Raw genomic sequence first — 21,748 nt, forward strand, 5'->3', positions numbered from 1 at the left:
TAACTGAAGAAGGCAGAATGATCCAGAAACCTTGCTGTAGTTTGAATATTTGTTCTCCAGAATTCACGTATTGGAAACTTAATTCCCAAGGGCTAGGAATATAGCTGAGTGATAGAGTGCTTGCCTAGCATGCGTGAGGTCCTGAGTTCAATCCCCAAAAAGGTATAAAAAGGAAACCTAATTCTCAAAGTCCTATGTTATTAATAATTGGAGAGGAGACCTTTGGGAAGGGATTAGGTCATAAGGCTCCTGCCCTCAGGAATGGGTTTACCTATTCTACACAATGGGCTATTAAGGGAGTAGGTTAATTATTATAAGAGTGAGTGTGTTAAGAGTCAACTTGGATAGCTCTCATGAGCCCCCTTGCCACATGATGTCAAGTACCACTTTGGTACTCTATAGAGTTCCCACAGGAAGAAGACCCTCACCAGATGTCAGCATCATGCTTTTGGACTTCCCAGACTCCAGAATCATAAGCTAAGTAACCTTAAATCTTTATAAATTACCCAGTCTCTGGTATTTTGTTATAGCAACAGAAAATGGCTAAGACAAGCCTTATCAGTGATATGAGCATAGGGCTTGGGCTTTGGAGGAAGGAAAACAAACATAAAACACACTAAACATAAAAACTTAAGTGACAAAGGAAGACTGATTTAAAACAACAGGCTTGGAAAAAATTAGGAGTTAATATCCATGGAAAAGGAAATCTTTAAAATGATAACACAGGGAGTAAGATAGGGATAGAGGAAAAAGGGAAAAGTTGGCTGCTATAACTGATATATCTTCTGAAACAGTTCTGTAGTACAAGGATTACTAAAATATAACAGAATTAAATCCCCTGTAGGACCACAGTGCCAAAGTCTCCTAAAAGATAGCATTTCAACAAAGAAGTTCCATTCAGGAATCTTCATGTGTTATTCACAGCATGATTTTCTTCTCCCCAATATCTTAGGACTGTTGCCAGAGACAACCTAGTGGGAGATTCAGGTCAGTCTGGAAGTGTCAGAGAACAACAGACAGAGGAACAAGACCTGGGCAGGGCAGGAAGCAGGTGGGAGGGAACTGAAGCCGTGGACCGTTCTTCCTCTTTGCTTATATACATCACAGGCTGTCCCACGAGTTAAACCTGACATCAAAAGAGATCCTTCACTCACTTCAAATGCAGAAATATTTATTTTGGTTTCCTTCATTGTTTTTGGAAATTCTGTTTTGGTTTATAAAACATAGAAATAGCCAACACTTAAAGCAAACATTCAAAACCCCAGTGTGACAAATTATTGACTTTTTGTGCAATTAAGAATACAGATATGAAGTTAGGCTACCAAATAGTGTTATTACAATGACAATTCTTTAGTGCAAACCCTGTTGTGCTTGTATAATACATGTCCTCTCACATATCCAACAACAGTGGCTTTAAATGTATAAACAACAGCTCAGTCTATTCAGTCAAATGTGGCAATGACTCTCAATTAAGTGAAATCCTGTTAATTTCCCAAATTAAAAAAATTCCTTGAGAAGTTAAAACCAGGAAGTGATTTTTGTCCCCAATATTTCTACATCCCAGAATTTTGGCTTATCAAATATATTTCCTAGAGGTCAGATAGTATTATGATATAAGAACATTTGCTTATTACTGTCCATTTCAATAAGTACCCAAGTGTATATACTCCCTTAATATTTCTGCGCACATGCTTTGCGTGAGAGTTCATTTTGGGGAGTGGGAAGCGACCAAATCATTATATCATCATTTGATATGAAAACCACTTTGAAAGCCCCTCGGCCATTACAAATGGTGAGTAGTTCAGTAAAGATCAAGTGGATAGTTATTCAGGCATCACAGTTGAGCATGGTAGATCCAGGTGATTCTTGAAATGCTGTCTTCGCTGTAGAGTCTAAGGCAGATTTTTTTTTTTTTAATAACCCCTGGGAAGGTTTGAGGAAGGAAATTAGATCTGGAGGAGTCCAAAAGCATCCTGTTATGTGAGTGAGAAGCCATTTGCTCTTCTTCGGAGACTCAGCACCCACATTGTTCTGAGGTGGATCTGTCCTTTGGTTGATTGGGAACTTTATGTCCCAGCAGGAACAACAGGGGACTATTCTGAACCCTTGGAAATCAGAAGGGTTGTATGAGATAGGGATGGGAAGGTGGCAGGGATTAAAAAAGAAGAAGAAAGAAGAAGAAGAAATCTCTGGTCCACTTGTGACATTCTCCAGCCAGGACAGTTGCTCTTGTTTTTAAAGGGACAGCTTCCCTCCAGTGCACTGTACTTGTCAGAGCAGCAGATAGCCGCAGAATTTGCAGCAAGTAGCAGACATCTCAGAAGTAGCAAAGTCCTAACCCCTTGGTTAGAAAAACAGGGAGACAGAAGTTTTAACACCCACCTTATTAACTGAGGAAGTATTAAATAACTTAGCACTTTTATAAATTTCCCCTTTACAATTTTTAAGGCTCATTTTGGAAATTGTATATCACCGTGAACATGGTCTGCGACACCAGGTGACTGTAAGGCAGTGTTCCATTTCCTCTAGGATTCCTATGACAAGACCCGCACGGACAAGTCAAACACGGACGTTTCCTTCCCTAAGCTTGCTGCAGTCAAAGTTACCAACATGAAGGCCATCAGGAGAAGAAGGGACTGTGCAGGTGTGCTGTTTCTCCTGAGTTCTCTGCCTCATATTAAACCTTGATGGTGGAGTATAGTTCATCTATCTGTGACCTGAAATAGTTCCGTAGCTCTGGCCTTTTTGCCTTCATTGTTGGAGTCAGAAGGCCATTGTCAACAGAAAATAATTCAGTGTGTAGAGCAATGCCTTTAACCTGCAAATAAGCAAAGTGTTCAAGGAGGAAGTCCCCAGATGCACACAACCTACAGTCTCCACAGCAGGTAGTTGCCCTCAGAAAGGGTGAAGACCCCTGTAGGCATCCCATCCACCCTCTCGCTTCAGCCAAGCTACCGAGTCCTCAGCACAGCACAGGTGTTAGAACTCAGGATTGTATTGTGACCCCCAGAAGAGAGAAGTCACGCCCATGGGTAAAAAACCCTCTCATCAAACCACTCCTCATGCATTTCTTTGGGTCACCTTATTCTCTTCTATAATCCATTTGTGAAATATCTTCATCAATGAAAGGCATACCTGTTCAAATGGTTTTAGACCGGAATCTTTCCCAAGTCTCACCATGTCCTCTAGGATAGCTTTTTTGACATCCTAACAACAGAAGAAAAATAAAATCGTTCCTCTGTGAGGAGGTCTGTGCGTAGCCATAGGCACATTCAATACAAAGTGGAGAAACAGAAGGTAGCCTGGATGCTTCGGAGCCTTACCTTATTTCTACACAGTTCCTCGAAGGATCCTTCAAAGCCTTTCTTTCGGGCCCAGGAACACAATATCTCAACATCTGGTACCACAATTGCTATAAGAAAGGCCTTTAACACAGACAAGTGAGTTATTACAGGGCTTGATCCAAGGACTCCAAAGTAGTGGTTCTTTATTTTGCCACATCAAGGAACCCTGGGAGAGTCTGACATGGGCCCTCTCTTGAGAGTGTACCCTGTCGCCCAGGAGTTCACTGAACCCTGGTGAAGAACTCCTGGCCCTGAAATACAGATAGTATCAGGAATTCTGCAACTAATGTTTCAAAAGAAGCACTGGAAATCAAAGTCTAATTAAACCCTATTTTTCATTTACTTTTATGTATTTTGTTCAAAGAAAAAGTATTTTATAAAAATAAAACAGAATTAAATGAGCAAACAAGGTGACATATGTCGGGTAATTACCTTTAAAAGAGTGAAAAAAAATTTAAAAACAATCATCTTTTAAAAACCTTCTAGTACCACAGTCTTTACAACTTAGTAAATATTAAACAAAAATCGAAAGTATGGTAAGACTCTACAGCAAATAAAAAAAAAGTTGGTGCAAACTTAAAAAAATAGTGCAATCTCTTAAAAGAAAGGAAAATTCTTCTAAAATGATTTTCTTCTTTCTTTTTTTCTAATTGTTTGTTTTTATTTTGTTTTTTGGTACTGGGGATGGAACCCAGGGGTGCTCAACCACTAAGCCATATCCCCAGATCTTTTTTTATATTTTATTTTAAGACAGGGTCTCACTAAGTTGCTTAGGGTAAAATGATCTCTTTCCTTTTTCTTTAATTTTAAAATTTGTCCAAAGATCAACTTTTGGGAAACAAGATATTCATCTTTTGCCACCATCTGTGCAACATTTTGGCAAATTTACATTCCACTGACATATTGATTTTGCTTTTCAACTTTGAATATGCTTGGCTCCTAGCGACCATTTGCTCAAAAATTATTCAGCAGGCATATCATAAATAAGATAGGTTTAATGTTTGAAAATCTAAAATTTTATTATAATCCATATCTCATTTTATTAAATGAGAAACAGATATTACCCACCCCACAAGCAAACTTAGGCAACTATCATTGGTACCCAGACCACTGAATTTAAAAAATAAAATAGAGAAATTAAAGAGAAAAGCCAAGCATAATAGCACATGCCTGTTATCCCAGGTACTAGGAGGCCAGGGCAGGAGGATCATAAGTTCCAGGTCAGCCTGGATCCTATCTCAAAATAAAATATAAAAACACAAGGGGCTGAGGATGTAGTTCAGTGGTACAGTACTTGGCTAGCATTGTGAGGCCTTGGATTCAATCCCCAGTACCTCAAAAACAAAATAAAAACAAAACAATAACAATAAAAACAAATAAAAACCCAAGAAATTAAAGAGAAAGAACAACAACAACAAAAACTTTCCTGGGCAGGAAATGCCAAGCAACAAAAATCAATATATTGAGTTAATGATATTCTAGCAGCCAGACATGAAAGTCAATGTACACTTATCTCAAACGACCAATCATATTTAAAACACCTGCAGTCCACAGCACTAGCAATGCCTAGCAACAGAGTTCTCAGCCTAGAAAGTGCATACCTGCAAGCTTTCTCCATGGACAAACACCTGAGCAACAGGTTCACTTCGCAGGTAAACATTTTCAATCTTTTCAGGTGCTATGTATTCTCCTTGTGCCAGTTTAAATATGTGTTTTTTCCTGTCAATAATCTTCAATGTGCCATTCTGTTTATCAGAGAGGAAGGGGATATGAGTAGGTCCGTGGCTGGTTTGCACCCTCGTCAATCACAACACAACACAAGGCATTTAATATGCATTATCCTTTCACCCTAAAAACATCTCAGAGAGGCCCGTCATTATCCCATTTTACAGAGAGGGGAAACTAAGGTTTAGAGAGTTTTATCAATGTGCCCAAGGCCATTTGGCCAGGTATAAATATAGAAAAGGGACTCCAGAGGTCAAGCTCATTCTGCTTCACCACTTGGCACCAGTGACTCGTCTGTCACCAGGGGTGCTTCACTTGATCCCTTTATTTATCTAGCCTCCTACCTGAATTAGGCACATGCACTTCTGACTGGCCATAGTCAAGTTCTGTGAGAGCAGGGCACAGACTTCTCTTTCCACCATGCTCTGCGCAAAATAAGGGCTCAAGAAATGTTCACTACACTAAGGCAGAACCCCAGATTTCTTCAGCATCACCGGGGGACACGGAGGTACTCCTGGCCCTTTGGGAAGTGTCAGCTGGCTGCCTGCCACAAAGTAACTGTGGGAATGACCACCATCAAGGCACAGCACTTATATTGTGAAAAGCTAGTCTTTTTTAGAGTTCAAGTGGGAAGCAGCCACCAGAACTAATGTTACGTGTCCCAACGAAACACATTTGTGGGCTGGGGTTGTGGCTCAGTGGTAGCGTGCTTGCCAGGCATGTGTGAGGCACTGGGTTCGATTCTCAGCACCACAGACGAATAAGTAAATAAAATAAAAGTCCATGGACAACTGAAAAAAAAAAAACAAACCACATTTTCTAGAGTTAAAGTCAAAATGCTGAACGGTTATGGTAAGAGTACTAACCTGTCTCCTGTAGGAAATGAAACAGTCTACAACTACCATTCAATGAGGTAAAAAGGGAAAGAGAAAATGTAGGGTGCCACTGGCACATGGCAGCTGTGTGGCCGGTGGACATTTCCTTCTCCACATGGAACAACACCATGTGTGAACAGGAGAGCTGACAACTTACTGGTAGCCACTTTCCAATGTCTCCTGTGTGCAGCCAGCCATCCTTATCCAAAGCTTCTGCCGTTTTTGCTGGGTCCTTCAAGTAGCCCTTAAACACATTGGGCCCTTTCACACACACCTTAAAAAAAAAAATCTGTTAATAGCATTGATTGGGGATTCTCCCAAGAAAATTGGTATGTCCCCACTTTAAGCAAGGAAGCCCTGACTTTCATGATCCAGGAGTTGCCAGAAACCGTCAAGATCCTGGAGGCACCTCCCATGTCCCTATGTCCCTTTCTTACCTCAGCTGCAGTCAATTATGGGGCTAATGCTTGCCCTCAGTTCCAGCACAAAGCTGCTGGAAAGCCCCCAAGGGGATGTAATCACTTTCAAGTAATTAGGCTTTCCACCCAGTAGACAGCAGCTCCCTAATAGGTATCCAGGGCAATAGTAAACAGGAGATGGACCCTGAGGACTTGGGTCACTTGAGCTTCTGTATCACGCTCTTGAGCTCAAACCCCTCCATGTCGGGCAGAAGGCAGTCATTAGCGTCTGTGTTCTGACCCCTTGGGACTTAAACACAAATGTACCTTCAATAAGAAGCCTGTGGGACTCCAAGATCATCAATAAAGTCGAGCTCAATTGCTATACTGAGCGGTGTTGGGAACTGTTGCTACACTCACAATGGCCAGCTATTATGGGAAATGGCAGGGTGGGTCACTGACTAATGGGGTTTCACTTACCTCGCCCTCACCCTTGGCAGCCATGTAGTTCATTTCTTCCACATCAACAAGTTTTATAAAATTGCAAGGCATGGGGGCACCGACATGGCCTGTGCATTAAATAAGAGGGCGATCATTCCTAAGGTGACTGCTAATATCCTCAAGCCAAAGCATTTTTATAACCAACAAGCCTCATCATAATCAAAGCTGCTACCAACTTCTGGTTTCTGCAATGAAAGCTATTCTCTCCCTGGTAAAATAATTTAAGAAGGTTTCTTTCTAGAAAACAGATGAAAACATTCAAAAATTTCTGCAAGACCTGACCCAAGTTTGAGGCTCTGAATTACTTTTCAAAGTATAAATAATTTAGCTGCTGATTTAGGTAGCACAAATACCTGGAAGTGTGCTATCTAAAACTCTTTTACCTGGTTTCTGTGATCTGACTGACAGAACTCGTTTGTTGCCCAGCCCTTAAGACTTCACGTCCCTATTCTCTCTGAGAGAATACACATAGCTCTGGCAAACCTTGATTATTCTGCCATGCACCATCTGGTTCTGACCAGTACTGCCTTTATCTCCTTCAATATGGACAAACATATTCTACACTTAAGTTTATTAAGACAGGACAGTGCTTATTTCCACTGTCAATTTAATTCTCTTGTCAAAGGGTGTTAGGATTGGTTGTCTTTTCCAAAAACAAAAATGACAGATATTAGATGCATTTGAAGAGCACTGCAAATAATGCCTATGTCTTAATGATTTTAACATATAGGGATCCAAATTTTCTGGCTGTTAAGGAACCTGAGCTTAAAAATGAAACAAACACCAAAAAGATGATTCACAGACTGTCAGCATTCCTTCCAGTAGAAGTATATTATTATTTAGTGCTAGATGCTAAAATCTACGTCACTAGGTAGTGCTAATATGTATAAAGCACCAAATAAATCAGGGAAGTTAATTGCAGTGTAGAATAAACTACCAATGTTGCAGAGAGAAAAGCACAAAACATGTGCAGTCAGACTCAAGCTGGAATTCTAGTTCCAAGGGAGAATGCTGTGTAAATTGTTCTCTGTTATTTACATGCTATTTAAGCAACAATCTACAATTTCCTCTCACAGGAGATGGTACCAATCTCATGGGGATATTATTGGGATTACCCTCACATAATGTCCATCTTAAGCATCTGTTGAGGAAGCTTATCCATGACAGGTGCTCAGTCAATTTATTTGTCTATCTGTCCTCCCCTTTTTCCCTTTTGAGAAAAAAGCACTGTGTTTATTCCTATCTACGGTCCCAGTACATAGCATAGAACATAGTGTATTATGGATGTGGATTAAAATGATCAGCAAATGATGAGACCCTAATCTACCAGCAAGCCCTACAGGGCCAGACATCTTCTCTCAGATTAGCCTGTTGGATCCAAAGACTTACTGCTTCCTGCATTACAGTCAGATTCTCAAAATGCTACTGCACTTGGCCACAGGAGCAGAAGGGCATTTTCACCTGGCTGCCTGAATTACAAGACTGTCTGCCTCAAGGTTGAATTACTTGAGACCTAACACTTGTTTAAGTTGGTTAATGAACTGATCAAGGATTAACCCAATTCCAACATTTCAATAACCCAATCTGAATAAGATCTGCAAATGGCCCTCTGTCAATCATACCTGCTGTCCAGTCTCCGGGCACACTGAGAGAACAGCCAGCCGTGCACTCGGTCTGTCCATAGCCTTCATAGAACTGGGTCACCAAGAGAGAAGACATTATTCTTGGGGACAATCAGCCTTTGCAGGAAGTACACAAGTAATCAAGTTCCACTAACTCCTGAGTAATCACTGATTATGAAGTCTGAAGTTCACCCCGTGGCACAACATGCATCCAAACGTCTCCCCCTCCCCGGCCCATGCCAAATGCCAGCCGTCGTCCATGTTCATTTTCTACTTAACATCCTGAGGACAAGCAAGAGAGAACCCCCATGTGACCAGTCACTACTCACCAGGGAGTACTCCCACTTTGTCACTTCGTAGGTGTGCCCTGCACATGTCCTATCATTAACTATATTCCCCTGCTTCTCCCCTTTAAAATAGGTTCTCTGCATGCTTTGCAGGCAGGTTTCTCTCTTAAGATGCGTTTCTGTATCTGCATGCCTACCTCTAAAGGCATGGCTGAGTCCCACCCCAGAAAAAATTATGCAGCCCACATTCCTGCTTAAGGTAAATAAAATAAATAGATAAATATGTATGTATGTATGTGTGTGTATATATATGTATATGCACACACATGCACACACATACTTGTTTCTCCAAACAACCTAGTAATAACATATCTTCCAAACAAAAATAACACACACACACAAAGTGGAGAGAGAAGAAGACTGGGAAGACACTGGCCAAAGGACTTTCAGATAAGAGGAATAAGCTCGAGCAATCTACTGCCAGCATGGAGACGACAGTGAATAACAATGTGTCGTGTATTCCAAAATTGCTGAGCAAGTAGATTCTAAGTGATCTCACCACACATATGGAAAGGTGTAGTAGGTAATATGTATGTTAATTTGCTTGATTTAGCCATTACACAATGTAGTCACATATATCAAAACATCATGTCTTATACCATAAAAATACATAATTTTCGTCAGTTTTTAAAAATTGACACACACAAAGAGAAACAAATAGACTTTGTGTAAAGAAGAGGACTTGGCACTATAAAGACTGGGATGATCCAGTGACAGGAAGTGCCTTACCTGACAGCCAAGAGCTGCTCTCAGAAACGTCAGCACTGTGGCGGATACAGGTGCGGCTCCTGTGACCATCAACCGGACTTTACCTCCCAGGCTTGACTTGCGAAGTAAAGAGAGGAGGAGGTGAGGGTTACATATTTGGAAGTCAGTGGGCTCCTCAGTCAAGGATACCTGCTTGGGACCCCCCTGTGTCCTAACCTACCAGCTCCTCTGCAGGTGGCACTAGATGGGACTCCCCCTGGAAAAGAGAACTCTGGGGTGTTCACATAGGACTTAACGTTTTGTTTCCATTCAGAATTAACCCATTCATTCCCAACAGGTATGGAACTAAGCCACTGCTTGCGGGCATTTTAAGGAATTAAAACAAGATGGTGGCGAATTTATGGAAGCTACCACAGTTTGAGCACTTTTGAGGGACATAATGTCATTGCACATTCTTCATCATTCATGATTTAAAAAATTACCTCAAGAATGACATACTCATTCCAGAAAAGCTAGACAAAATGGAGACTCAAAAAGCACCCTCTTTCCCTAGTTGACTACAATATTGTCTAGATGAACCCTGGACACTGAGATGGTTTACTTCATGACTTTGTCCTTAATTTTTTAAACATGTATCAGAATTAATAAAACCATGCTGTTTTCTTCCTTATCTTCATATCTCTTAAAAAAAATAGCCCTCATAGAAATTTTGAAGTCCAAATGAATTTACATGAGAAATCATAGCTGAGTCTGCTTGGTACCTGTATTTTGTGGAAGATGAGTTTATCCCACAGGCTATTGTTTCTAATGATGCCACTGCGAAGTTCTGCTTCTTTTCTCTTTGAGGCAAAGTCCAAAAGCCATCGCTTCAGCGTGGTGTTTGCTTGTGCAAAAATCTAATGAAGCAAGAAATAAGAAGGTTTTCATACCTACAGGATGACATGAATAAAAAGATAATAACAAGTGCTGGTGAAGATATAGAGAAATGGGAACCCCCACACCCTGCTGGTTAGGATGGAAACAATGCAGCTACCGGAAAACCATCTGGCAGGGCTGGGGATGTAGCTCAGTGGTACGGCACTTGCCTAGCATGAGGCCCCAGGTTCCATCCCCACTAATGCAAAAAGAAGGGAGGAAGGGAGGAAAGAGGGAAGAAAACCATCTGGCAGTTCCTCTGACTGTTAAACAGAGTTAGACTCTTAAGACCTGGCAACTATGCTCCTAGGTGCACACACCTAAGAGAAATGAGAACATACACATATACAGAAATGTGCACACCAATGTTCAAAGCAGCATTATTCATAACAGCCAAGAGCTGGAAACAACCCAAATAACCACTGATGAAGAAACAGCTACATAAAATGTGTTATATTCATACAGTGGACTATTACTTGGCTGATAAAAGGAATGATGTACAGATAACGTGCTACTTCGATGAACCTTGAAAACACACTAATGAACGAAGCCATTCACAAAAACACACACATTGTATTCATATGAAAGTCTAGAACTGAGAAAATTATAGATTTAGAAGGCAGATTAGTGGTTGCTTAGGGGTTGATGGATGTAAGAGGGTGGCAGATGACAACTAAAGAGTAGAGTTTCTTTTCAAGGTAATAAAAATGTTCTAAAATTGACTGTGGGGCTGGTTGTGGAACTCTTGTGGAAGTCTTTGTATTGTAGACTTTACACAGATGCATTGTAAAGTATTGGCATTATGTCTCAATAAAGCTATTTACATTTTTTTTAAAGAATGATTTAAAAAAATGAAGATCCTTAGAAGAAAAGTTCTGAGTCAAATTAATATTAATATAAAATTAAACAATATTAAAACTGCCTGGTTAAAATTCACTTTGGAGAATGCTCGCTGGTCACTGCTCGTTGGTCTTGCCCAGCAGTGTGGCCACCACAGAGGACTGACATCCCCTCAGCCTCTGCCTCAGCTCTGTCGCTTCTCTCAATGGAGCTAGGTAAATAATATTTTACACGTGCATGGAGCCATATAGTCAATAAGGCCCTTTCATAGTTGTTATTTTGTGTGATCCAATTAGCAGCTTTGTGAGATAGGCAGCAAGGGAAAACTGGAAGAGTCTATTTCGTGGATGAGAAATAGAGGCTCAAAGGATTGACTGTAAAAATCAAATGGCCTCCCGCCACCCGCCTGCATCCTTCACGAAGCGACTCTTGTCTTCTCTAATACTCCTTACTGACAGCTCCATGAAGTCACGGTATTCTAATTTTATAGAGGAGTAAACAGAAGATCTGTGAAAGTAAGAGGACTGTCCACTGTCACACACATGGTAGGGAGCTGAGCCCGAGTGAGACCCCAGCCTCTGACTCAAAGCCCAGCCTTCCAGCCCTCATATTCGCTGCCTGGAACTTACTCGGTCAAACATCCGATTCAGCAGTCTTGGAACCACAGGGAAGATAGTGGGTTGAAGCACCTTGAGGTCATCCATAAGCAGCCTAATATCTCCTTGGAAAAATCCTATTTTAGCTCCATGGCACAGCATTACACACTACGGAGGTGAAAAGAAACAGCACAGGCTTTATTGCTGCAGCAGGAGCTACGCAGCACACAGAAGGCAAGGCACGAGACATCAGTGTTAGGTTTCAAGCCAGTTTCCAGAAATCTTAAAAGCTTCTAAATATAGGCAGCTTCTTAAAAAGTGCTTCCACATTTACTGTTCATTGTACAAACAACACCGAAATATGGTATTTCTCTTGATCATCCTGAAGATACAGGAAGGATCATGAAACTAGGATCTGTTGTTTTAAATGATGATCACAGAGAGTCTATCTTGGCTTCATGATCAATATCTGTTGAATGAATTGCATGGTATTATATACTCCAAATATTTTTAGACTTCCAGAAACTTCAGGGCTTTTTATTCTCAAAAGAAAAACTTAACAATGTTATCTCTAGTCCAGGCTTGTTAAAATTTCATTTTCTTTTATTTGAATATAACCGCAAATTTCTGAAAACACACTGCATATGCTGAAGTTGACAGACCAGGATATCTAATCTGATGCCAGAGTGGCTTGTCATTCTGTTGTAGTGTATGGCATGATTTTTTTCCCTCTGCCTAGTGCTAACTGCTCTGGCAGCCAGATGGACTTGTCAAACAGACTGCCTGTTTTAAGTTTAAAAAGAAAAGGAGATTCAAAAGATGGTGCCATGGAAGTACCATCAGTCTCTGGCTTAACCCACTAGACAGGTATATCATGTTTCACTGACAAAAAATTAAAGTTCGGACCTGCCTCCTAAGCACAACCTCTGAAGCTAAATTTAGGGTCACACAATACCCTGGTAACTGACTTGAGATCAATTTTATAAACTCAAGAGATTCTTGAGGTGTGCAAGAAGCAGAATAACACATCACATGACAGGATCTAGTGATCCTTGCTCATTAAGGGGTAAGTAACTCCTACAGGACCACAGTCAACCAAAGCATCAACTCTATTAGTCAATTGTCCACAACACCTAGCACAATGCCTGACAAACAGGCACAATCAATATTCAGTAAATGAATAATGGTACCCACTGTTTTTCTTATAAAATCCAAAATTGTCCAAGAAGGGAAAAAGGAAAGTTCTTGGTTGGTTTCAAAATTAATTGCTCTGTTATGTACAGGGAGTTCAAGCCAAAGGTTGGTTAAACATCACCTGCTTTTTCCAATCTTGCTGAAAAGTTAGTCTTAAGTCAACTCGTACATTAGGAACAAGTGCAATCAAAAACAGACTTTATAAAAACAGAAGCCTTGAGAGGCTTTATCAGATTGAATGGATAAAAATCTTCCTTTTATATTAATCTTCCTGGAATCATGTCCATATTTAGTTTCCTTCAAAAGCTTGAGTATCTAATTTTAAAATGAAGGATTAGGGTTCAGGTATTTAGGTCAGATGCAGAAAAAGAACTTAACACTGTTTCTAATAATTTGTGCCATTTCTAAGATGGGGCTGAGCAAAGGCTTATCTGGGGGATGGCGACCTGCACGTCACACTTACCTCCATGAGGCGCTCATACATGTGTGCAAGTGGTAAAAACGAAATGTGTGTGTCACTGGCATTCAAGGCAAGTACTTTCTGTAAAACACAACAACTTAGCAGAACACAAAACAAGCATGCACGCGGGCAAAACAAAAACAAATGCCTACCTCTACAACTCTCTCAAACATATGGGCGAGAGGCAAGAAAGATATCAAAATATCATCTGGGGAAGGAGTGACTGCGTTCTGAAAGCAAAGATACCAGCAAAGCAGAGAAGCATTAAGACTTCCATCAACTTCCCACTGCCTTTCAAAGCACACAGTACCTCAACACAGGAGAAACTGCTTTTGCATATAGCTTACAACTTTTTTTCGCCAAAGAATGAAATGGAAAACAAATACTTCATGCAAATACAGTGGAGGTCATCTTGGCAACCAAGTACATCCACTTCAGGACTTTTTTCTTGTAAGGAAAATTTTGCCCCAATTGGGATATTGAGGGATCGTGTGCTCTGTTTATTTCAGAATTAACAGTATCCGCTACCCAGCAAGTTCAACTGCACCTTAAATATAAAATCCACTCCAACATAAAATAGCGCATTATGTTGCAAAAGGAAAATGGGGGGGTAAGATTTACAACATCCTTTTATTTATAGTACAAATGCATCTACAGCATTTTGAGTATGATGAACATTTTTACCCCATGAAAATGTCACCATTTGTTTAAGGCACCCTCAGATCTGGTACCGGGCAAATTTGATCTCCTATAAAATTGTGATCATGATGGGTCTACAGGCAGATTAAGTTTAGGCATCTTGTATCCCTCAGACAGGGCCTGATTTAGGGGCAGGCATGGTGAGGGTGTGCTTGGAATGTTCTCTTTATTAACATAATAATTTCTTGCTAACTGTAGCTACACTGCATCAACTGGAATATGAGGGTGTCCTTTCCCTTTTCAAAGCTGGACGTCCTCAATAAAGTGACAACTGGTGAAAACACCAGTTCTGGGCAAACACAGCAGCCCCAGGAGTTTTGGATATGGTACTGTATTCAAGTGTGACCTGCATCCCAACTAGGATTTCTTACTACAAAAATGTTTCATAATGAGAAATTAGACTCACTAACATCCATACTTTTTTTTGGGGGTGGGGGGACAGGGCTGGAGATTAAACCTAGAACCTCATGTACTTAAAAGCACGTTGTGTACCACTGAACTACATCCCCAGCCCTCATAGTTCAAAATGTTCTGATTTAATTAAAAATAATGTTCATTGTCATGATCAAATGATAGTATAACTGATTTTGAATAAAGTTCTGTAATCATTTTCCTCAACAAGCCAATGCATTTCAAGGTATGTTTGAAGGACTACTGGGAAACTAAAATTTCACCTTTGGTAAGGTACTCAGTGTTGAGCTCTGCTTAGAAACTGTATACTAAACAGGCATCATTATCCTATGTACATGTATGATTACATGAATGGTATGAATCTACATTATGCACAACCATAGAAATGAAAAGTTGTACCCCATTTGTGTACAATGAATCAAAATGCAGTCTGTAAAATTTTAAAAATCAAAAAAAAAGAAAAAAAATGTTTTTTGGGACTAAGAGAGTGACTGTGGAGTAAAATTAAGTGACAGGAATCCTCAAAGATCAGACTTCTATTGCCACTCCCCCAAACCAGTAAGCACAGGCTTTTGCTACAAAATTTAGGGCTACAGAATACTCTCGAGAGATTGCAAAAACAAATTGTGTTAAATGTGAAATGAGTATGTGGGAAAAGGAATTATATTGTTCAATGTAAGTACCTTCATAAAGACAAAATTGAAATATAACTTTGATTGTAGGGACAGAATTATATTCCCCTCTCAAGTTCATATGTGGAAGACCTAATCCCCATGTATTTGGAGGTTAGGGCCCTGAGAGGACCATATTTGAGGGTGGATCCTGATCTGATAGGGATGTTGTCTCATAAGAAGACACACCAGAGCTCTCTCTCTCCAAGCATGCACAGGGGAGAGGACAGGAGAGCACCCAGCGGGAAGGCAGCCATCTGCAAGCCCATAGAGAACCCTCACCAGAAACCAAATTCGCTAGCGGTTGATCCTGAACTTCTAGCTCCAGAACTGTTAGGAAATAAATGTCTGTTGTTTAAGTCACCCAGTCTGTTATGCTATGACAACCTGGGTAGAACTAAGACCTGTGGGTAGCATACTTTAAGATTATAGGAAATTAATTGAAGTTTGAGGCTTTTGTCCTTCTCCTGCAATGACAATCAAATTGACCACGAAATAATATTTCAAAACCCTTCAGCAGTCTTTATATAAGATTTCATTTCCAACCTAGAGAAATTATTTTCCCCACATTGGAATAGTGTATAAGAGCAGAGAGTCCCTTTTGCCTTTGTTGTTTCCTAGAAATATTAATAGGACAGTGTCCAAATAGCTTTCCTATGTAAACACTATGGTAGTTCCACCTCTCAATTCACCTCAATGGTCCGGAGAGGGCTGATTAGGTCCACAAGGAAAGCCATCTGAGAGAAGGTGGCCTTGCTCATATTACAGTTCAGACCTTGCCCATGTTTCCAGGAGCGTTCTAAATACAACATGGACCCAGCTTGGGTGGTGGGCAGTCACCTTCGTACTTCCACTCTGAAGGCCTAAAGCCAATGCATTAATGTGTGGGAAGATGATACCGCCCAAATTTACCTCTGTCACTTTCACAAAAGCTGAACAGTCGCTCACAACATTTTGGTGAGTAATCATTGCTCCTTTGGGGTTGCCTGCAGAGCACACAGAAAACATAACAAGGTCAAAGTACAGGTAATTCATCAAAGAATGGCAGAAAATAATAATTAAGGTTTAATAATTAAGGTTTCTAATTCCTCTCCTGTCAGATATACCCATGAGAGTCAAATGTTGAGTAACATCAATTCTTGGGTAACCTGCAATCCTTTTAATGAAACTTACTATCTTAAAATTATCTTAAACAATCTTCATTAATATAGACAAATTTTAGAGGATGCGTGTATTAGTAAGAGAAGAAAAACCAAGAATTTTATTTCTAGGAGACACCAACAGTTTGTCCTAGCAAGACGGGTGACTCTAAAATCACCTTCAATACATGTCTGAATGCGTATGTGGACACTCAAGATTCTGAGAACATCACAGAGAGAAACAAGAAGACAGCACTTGAACTACCTGTCTCTCCTGCTTTCTTTCAGTCCATTTGTAAATAAGTCATTCAAAAAGGGGGATTGAGAGTACAGATTTCCAGATACCAGGTAGAAGCAACTCCATCTTGAAATTTACCTGTAGTTCCACTTGTGAAACAAATTACTGCAAGATCTTCAGGTGCTGGAGGCTGAAGGTTTTAAAAAAAAAAAGCAGTATAAATCAAAATAGAAAACTATCAGACATAAGGTATCACCCAAACTTTAATAATCTCTATATGACTAGACATTGCAAATTTCAGAGAGGGTTGTGACATACCTTGGGCTTCCTTCTGTTGGCTCTTCCGAGGTCCTTGATTAGAAGAAAGAAAAAAAAAATTATTAAGTGGAATCATTTTCTAACTATAAAGAGTAAGGTCACATCCAGTCATTTGAAGCTGCCTTTCCTGTGAAGTGCACTCCCCGTTAGTTCAAAGACATGATAATTTTTAAGTTAAATAAACTATGGTACTTTCAATTAACCAGAACCAAAATACTTATCTGCTATTCTAAGAATTCATTTTCCAGTTTTCTCCTTTCTTTTATAAAACTACCTAAGAGGTAGGAGGACTGGCCTTTGAAAAATAAATTATTCAAGAGACAGCAATCAAAGTCTTTTACACTGTATTTCTGGTCCCCACTCACATCTCCTATTATGGCTTTTAAGAAGTCCTGCTCTCAGTCATAGCCAAAGAATGGCAGAGCCTCTTCACCCTTACTGATTCAGAGTGTAGCACCACCTGACCACCTAGCTCTGCGGAGCTGACATCTTCAGGTGGGAAGAGAAACCAACCTGTCAGATTGCTAGCCATTTAGGTCAGGCTCAAATATCTGTACTCACCACACAGAGAGAGGAGAGGACTTAGGGGCCTCCAATTGCAAATTGGACCCCAACAGAAACCTTCCTGAATCAACACAAAGGTTCCTAAGGACTGACTCCTTTCTGAGGTACAGCAGTTGCCAACGCAGGCTTCCACTGACTTGGCTCAGTTTGCTGCATTAAGGCAAACTTTCATACCCATTAATTTCCAAAAATGAACTATTTATAATCTTTTCCTATTAAAACTGAATAGCTTGAGTGAGCACATGGAGCAAGCAGCCTATTATAAAATGGAAATTAGACAGGAATGCTCAGGGCTCAGTGGGCTTCATCAAGCTCAGGGTTTGAAATCTCAATCACATTTTAAATTACATACCTGAAAGACCACGATTAAAAACAGGTATGGTGATGCCCAATTAGAAGTAAGGTAGGAGCTAAAGCAATGATAATTCAGCAAATCTTTTTTCAAAATAATCTTTATTAGCTCCAAATTTTTACTCCTCTGTCTAAAATTCTTACATAACTTCTGGAGACCTTCAATTCTTCAAAAATTGATATCAAGTGAAATAAAGCAATAGTTACATGCAACTTGGTTTTTAATTTTGAGGGATGAATACTGGATAAATTAGAGCACTATTTCCCATGGAAGTTTCATAGGCTTAAATCGGCCTTGTCATCATTTGAAAGAAATTAAAAAAAAAAAAGTTGCCATTTTAAGGTTAAAACAAAACCATAAATAAAATCGAGTTCTAGTTAATGATAAACATTCTTAAGTATTTAGGGGAAATAAAATCTGTAACCTATTGAAAATGCATAAAAATAAGATGTATTGTTGAATGTCTATAGCAAAGGGGAGATAGGTTAATACATGATATAGCAAATTTTTTAAAACTTTAATAAACAGACTTTGGTGACAGGACTATGGCTGGCTATCTATTGTATACTTCTTTCCACTACTCGCATGTTTGAAATTTTTTGAAATTAAAATGCTGAAAAAATGCAAACCTTCCAAGTACCAATGTTTCTATTTTTGGTCTGATAAAAATATATTTTTACTTGATCCCATGATCAACCACAATGCTAATTTTAAGTTCACATCTTTGAACCATCATCCTTTGCTTACAATTGTGTTTAAAAAGTACAAATCATATCAGACAGGTAAGAATAAAACAATGTTTTTTTATAAGTTAAGATTTAGTATAAACTTTATATTACAATGTAATGTTTTCATTAAAATTTTTTTTATCATACAGCAATCACAAAGACAAAAAAACTCTGTGTGTGTGCATGTGTGCGTGTGCGTGTGTGTGTGTGTGTGTGTGTGTGTGTGTGTGTCTGTCTGTCTTCTTGGGGGAGGGATAGAAGGGAAGATGGGGGTTATAAGTGAAAAAAAAAGTGGGGAAGTAGGTAAAATGTTAGCTAAAACACCAATTAAACCACAAAGCACAGTCATGAATACATATGAAGTCATGTGGCAAGTCACTCAGAGTTTGTGTGTGTGTGTGTGTGTGTGTGTGTGTGTGTGTGTAGTGTGTGCGCGCACACATGGTGAAAGGTTCTGTTGGAACGACTTTCCCTATGACGTCGAGGTTCCTCAGGAAAGGTTCTAAGGTCCTTCCTTGTAGCCCTGAAGTCTTTGTAGAAGGGAGAGAACTATAAATACAAATTTTTAAAACCCTATTTATAACAGTTTCATAAAAATATTTACAACGTCTTCAGAAACAGCATGACTTACTCTCTTTAGCCTACTTTTTCCTAAGATGTGTATAAAGAAAGATTCTCCTGCTGGCTCCCCTGAACTCTAATCCAAATCCATTTGGGTGGGGGGATCAGTTCACATGGACCACACTCATTCTCCTAGAACCGTTACTTATAAAGTTGTGCTTACTGTGAATCCTGAGTATGAAAACAAGCCAAATCAAACATCTATGCTGGAAATTCACCAGGACTCTATAAAGTCAACCTGGGGAAAAGAACCATGAGGCAGATTTTGTATCTGGCTCAGTTTCAGAGACAAATCAGTAAGTAAAAGATACTGAAGCTAAAGAAGACAAACTTAAAACTTCCACAGCTGTCTCGGGGTGAAATTCATAGCTCAGGCATTGACTGGCATGGCCTGCCAGTGCTCTGGAATAAATATAGGCATTGCAACTCTCTCTGAGTGAGAACTCCTGTGAGACGTGTACTAACAAGGGGCATGCCATAGAAACCTTATTTTCAGTGATAAGATAGGAATTTCTAGCTGGGCAGGGTGGCACATGCCCAAAATCCCAACGGCTTCTTGGGAGGCTAAGGCAGAAGAATTTCAAGTTTAAAGCCAGCCTCAGCAACTGAGACTCTGAGCAACTTAGCAAGAACATGTCTCAAAATAAATACAATACAATACAATAAAAAGGGCTGGGGATGTGGCTCAATGGTTAAGTCTCCTTGGGTTCAATGCTTAGTACCAAAAAAAAAAAAAAAGGCATTTCTGTCCTCTGTCTTTAACAGGCTGCAAAGACGACTGGCCAGTGTTGGGACTGCATGGTGGCATGGGACGTCATGACTGACCTTTCAGAGAAGTGGGCTGGGCAACTGACTCACCTCCATTGCCTTCATGCTGATGACTTCCACTCCACACTTTTTGCCTCGTTCCACCAAATCGCTGCCAAAGGTGTCCATGAGAACTATGATTTTAAGGCCTGGTGTCAACTTATTTTCTACACCCTCCAATAAGAGTCTGGCCTTCTCTGGCTTGTCAGCAAAAACCAGAGAGAGCTCAGCTGTAAATGAAGAGAGATGGCAAAGAATAAGCTCTCGGGTATCAAAAGCTTACCTGCATGATACTGGACACAAGGGTAATGTAAGAGCTACATCCTTTGAATGAAAAGCACATGTATATTTAAATATAAACCCTGTCCAGATGTGCAATTGCAAAGACACTGAATTCCACCAGAAACTAGGCCAGCGTCCACCCAAAGGCCACAGACTCACCTTTGTTGACTATGTACGTGATGGCTTCGGCTCCAAGGGTATCGTAAAGGGGAACGATCACCATTGAAAAAGCGAAGCATCCCTGTTCAATAATCACCCACTAAACAGAAAAGGTTGGGGAGAGAAACCGAGATGTCACACAGTAATCACTAAGGAGGACAATACTCTGAGACTCAAAGGGAAAACATCTGATGTAGCAAAATTAACACTGGTGTATCTGCTACTGTGTGCCAGGTGCCATAAGGGAGTCAAATGGGAATATAACACTTGCCCCCTTCTTAAAAAAGAAATAATTACAATCTGTCTGAAGAATGGAGGTAAAGGTGGCAAGATCATTAACAGTACAAGAGAGTGGGTGACTCATTCAGGACTGCTCGCCAGTGACTCTGGGAGGTTGCCAGAGGCACCTGAGCCTGCCCTTTGCAGAAGAAACACAGTTTGGAGGAGGATAGGGAGAAGGAGAGGATGACAAAGGCTTTCAACAGAGGGAACTGGATGATTAAAAGCACTGGCTGGCGAGTTTGTGCTCTAGCAATCTGGCTCTAGTCCATAGGCCATGCAGAGCCACAAAGGGTTCTAGGCCAAACAGTGGCTGTGGGGTTGAAGGAAGAGCCATCTGGCAGCAGTGCTTGAGAGCCTGGGAGTAGGGGAAAGAGGGCGCAGATATACATATGTGTTTATTTTGATAAAAATCTCTCCAGAAAAGTGATGAAGGAAAGGCATGATACAGCTACTGGTTGTCTTGCTACTAAACTCATCTGCCACACAGCAACTGACCTACTTCCAAGACAAGTGTGGCATGATCACTCCTTCATTTATGACCCCTTGGGGGCACCCCGTTTCCTCTGGCTGCACTTTTCAAATGAAACTGTCTGCAGGACTCTGACACAGAACAGGTAAAGGCACGGCTGCCGTGGGAAGGGAACGTAAGCATTCACACTCACTTGATCCAGAAGTAGGATTTGGTGGGGGTTTTGTTTTGTTCCTGGAATAGATGTTAAGTTACTAGCATGGAGGTCAGGTCTAAGGCACATGTGACTTACAAATGGCCCTCTCTTTTCTACCCCTTATCCTGTAACTCCAAACTCCACCACTGTGAAAAGCTTTGTTCCCTGACGCAGACATGCTATTTGATGTAAAAATGTGTCACTTCTGGAATTCCCTTGGCCTCTCCACCTCTGTTTCCTTGAAGTATCTACTTGGGCATCACCTCCAGGAAGCCTTCCTTGGCTGA

General features: G+C 40.4%; 1 protein-coding gene across 3 annotated transcripts in view; it reads right to left on the reverse strand.

Annotated features, from left to right (window-relative positions):
• Positions 1 to 1,154: 1,154 nt before the first annotated feature.
• Positions 1,155 to 21,748, reverse strand: part of Acsl1 (acyl-CoA synthetase long chain family member 1) — a 60,981-nt gene continuing 40,387 nt past the window's right edge. For 2 of the 3 annotated variants that reach the window (XM_047548903.1, XM_047548905.1), the window contains 16 exons: positions 20,515 to 20,614; positions 20,125 to 20,303; positions 17,002 to 17,034; positions 16,822 to 16,873; positions 16,219 to 16,292; positions 13,678 to 13,755; positions 11,905 to 12,039; positions 10,282 to 10,416; positions 9,542 to 9,637; positions 8,466 to 8,538; positions 6,823 to 6,911; positions 6,102 to 6,218; positions 4,946 to 5,089; positions 3,324 to 3,425; positions 3,136 to 3,207; positions 1,155 to 2,818 (listed from right to left, as the gene is read on the reverse strand). In XM_047548903.1, coding sequence (XP_047404859.1) covers positions 2,678 to 2,818; positions 3,136 to 3,207; positions 3,324 to 3,425; positions 4,946 to 5,089; positions 6,102 to 6,218; positions 6,823 to 6,911; positions 8,466 to 8,538; positions 9,542 to 9,637; positions 10,282 to 10,416; positions 11,905 to 12,039; positions 13,678 to 13,755; positions 16,219 to 16,292; positions 16,822 to 16,873; positions 17,002 to 17,034; positions 20,125 to 20,303; positions 20,515 to 20,614 — 1,620 coding nt within the window. In that variant the 3' untranslated portion in view covers positions 1,155 to 2,677. Of the gene's footprint in view, positions 2,819 to 3,135; positions 3,208 to 3,323; positions 3,426 to 4,945; positions 5,090 to 6,101; positions 6,219 to 6,822; positions 6,912 to 8,465; positions 8,539 to 9,541; positions 9,638 to 10,281; positions 10,417 to 11,904; positions 12,040 to 13,528; positions 13,607 to 13,677; positions 13,756 to 16,218; positions 16,293 to 16,821; positions 16,874 to 17,001; positions 17,035 to 20,124; positions 20,304 to 20,514; positions 20,615 to 21,748 lie in introns of all 3 variants that reach the window. The other variant, XM_047548904.1, reaches the window with a different exon arrangement.

The sequence above is a fragment of the Sciurus carolinensis genome, chromosome 4 (assembly GCF_902686445.1).
Source record: "Sciurus carolinensis chromosome 4, mSciCar1.2, whole genome shotgun sequence".
In the NCBI taxonomy this organism is placed as follows: Eukaryota; Metazoa; Chordata; class Mammalia; order Rodentia; family Sciuridae; genus Sciurus; species Sciurus carolinensis.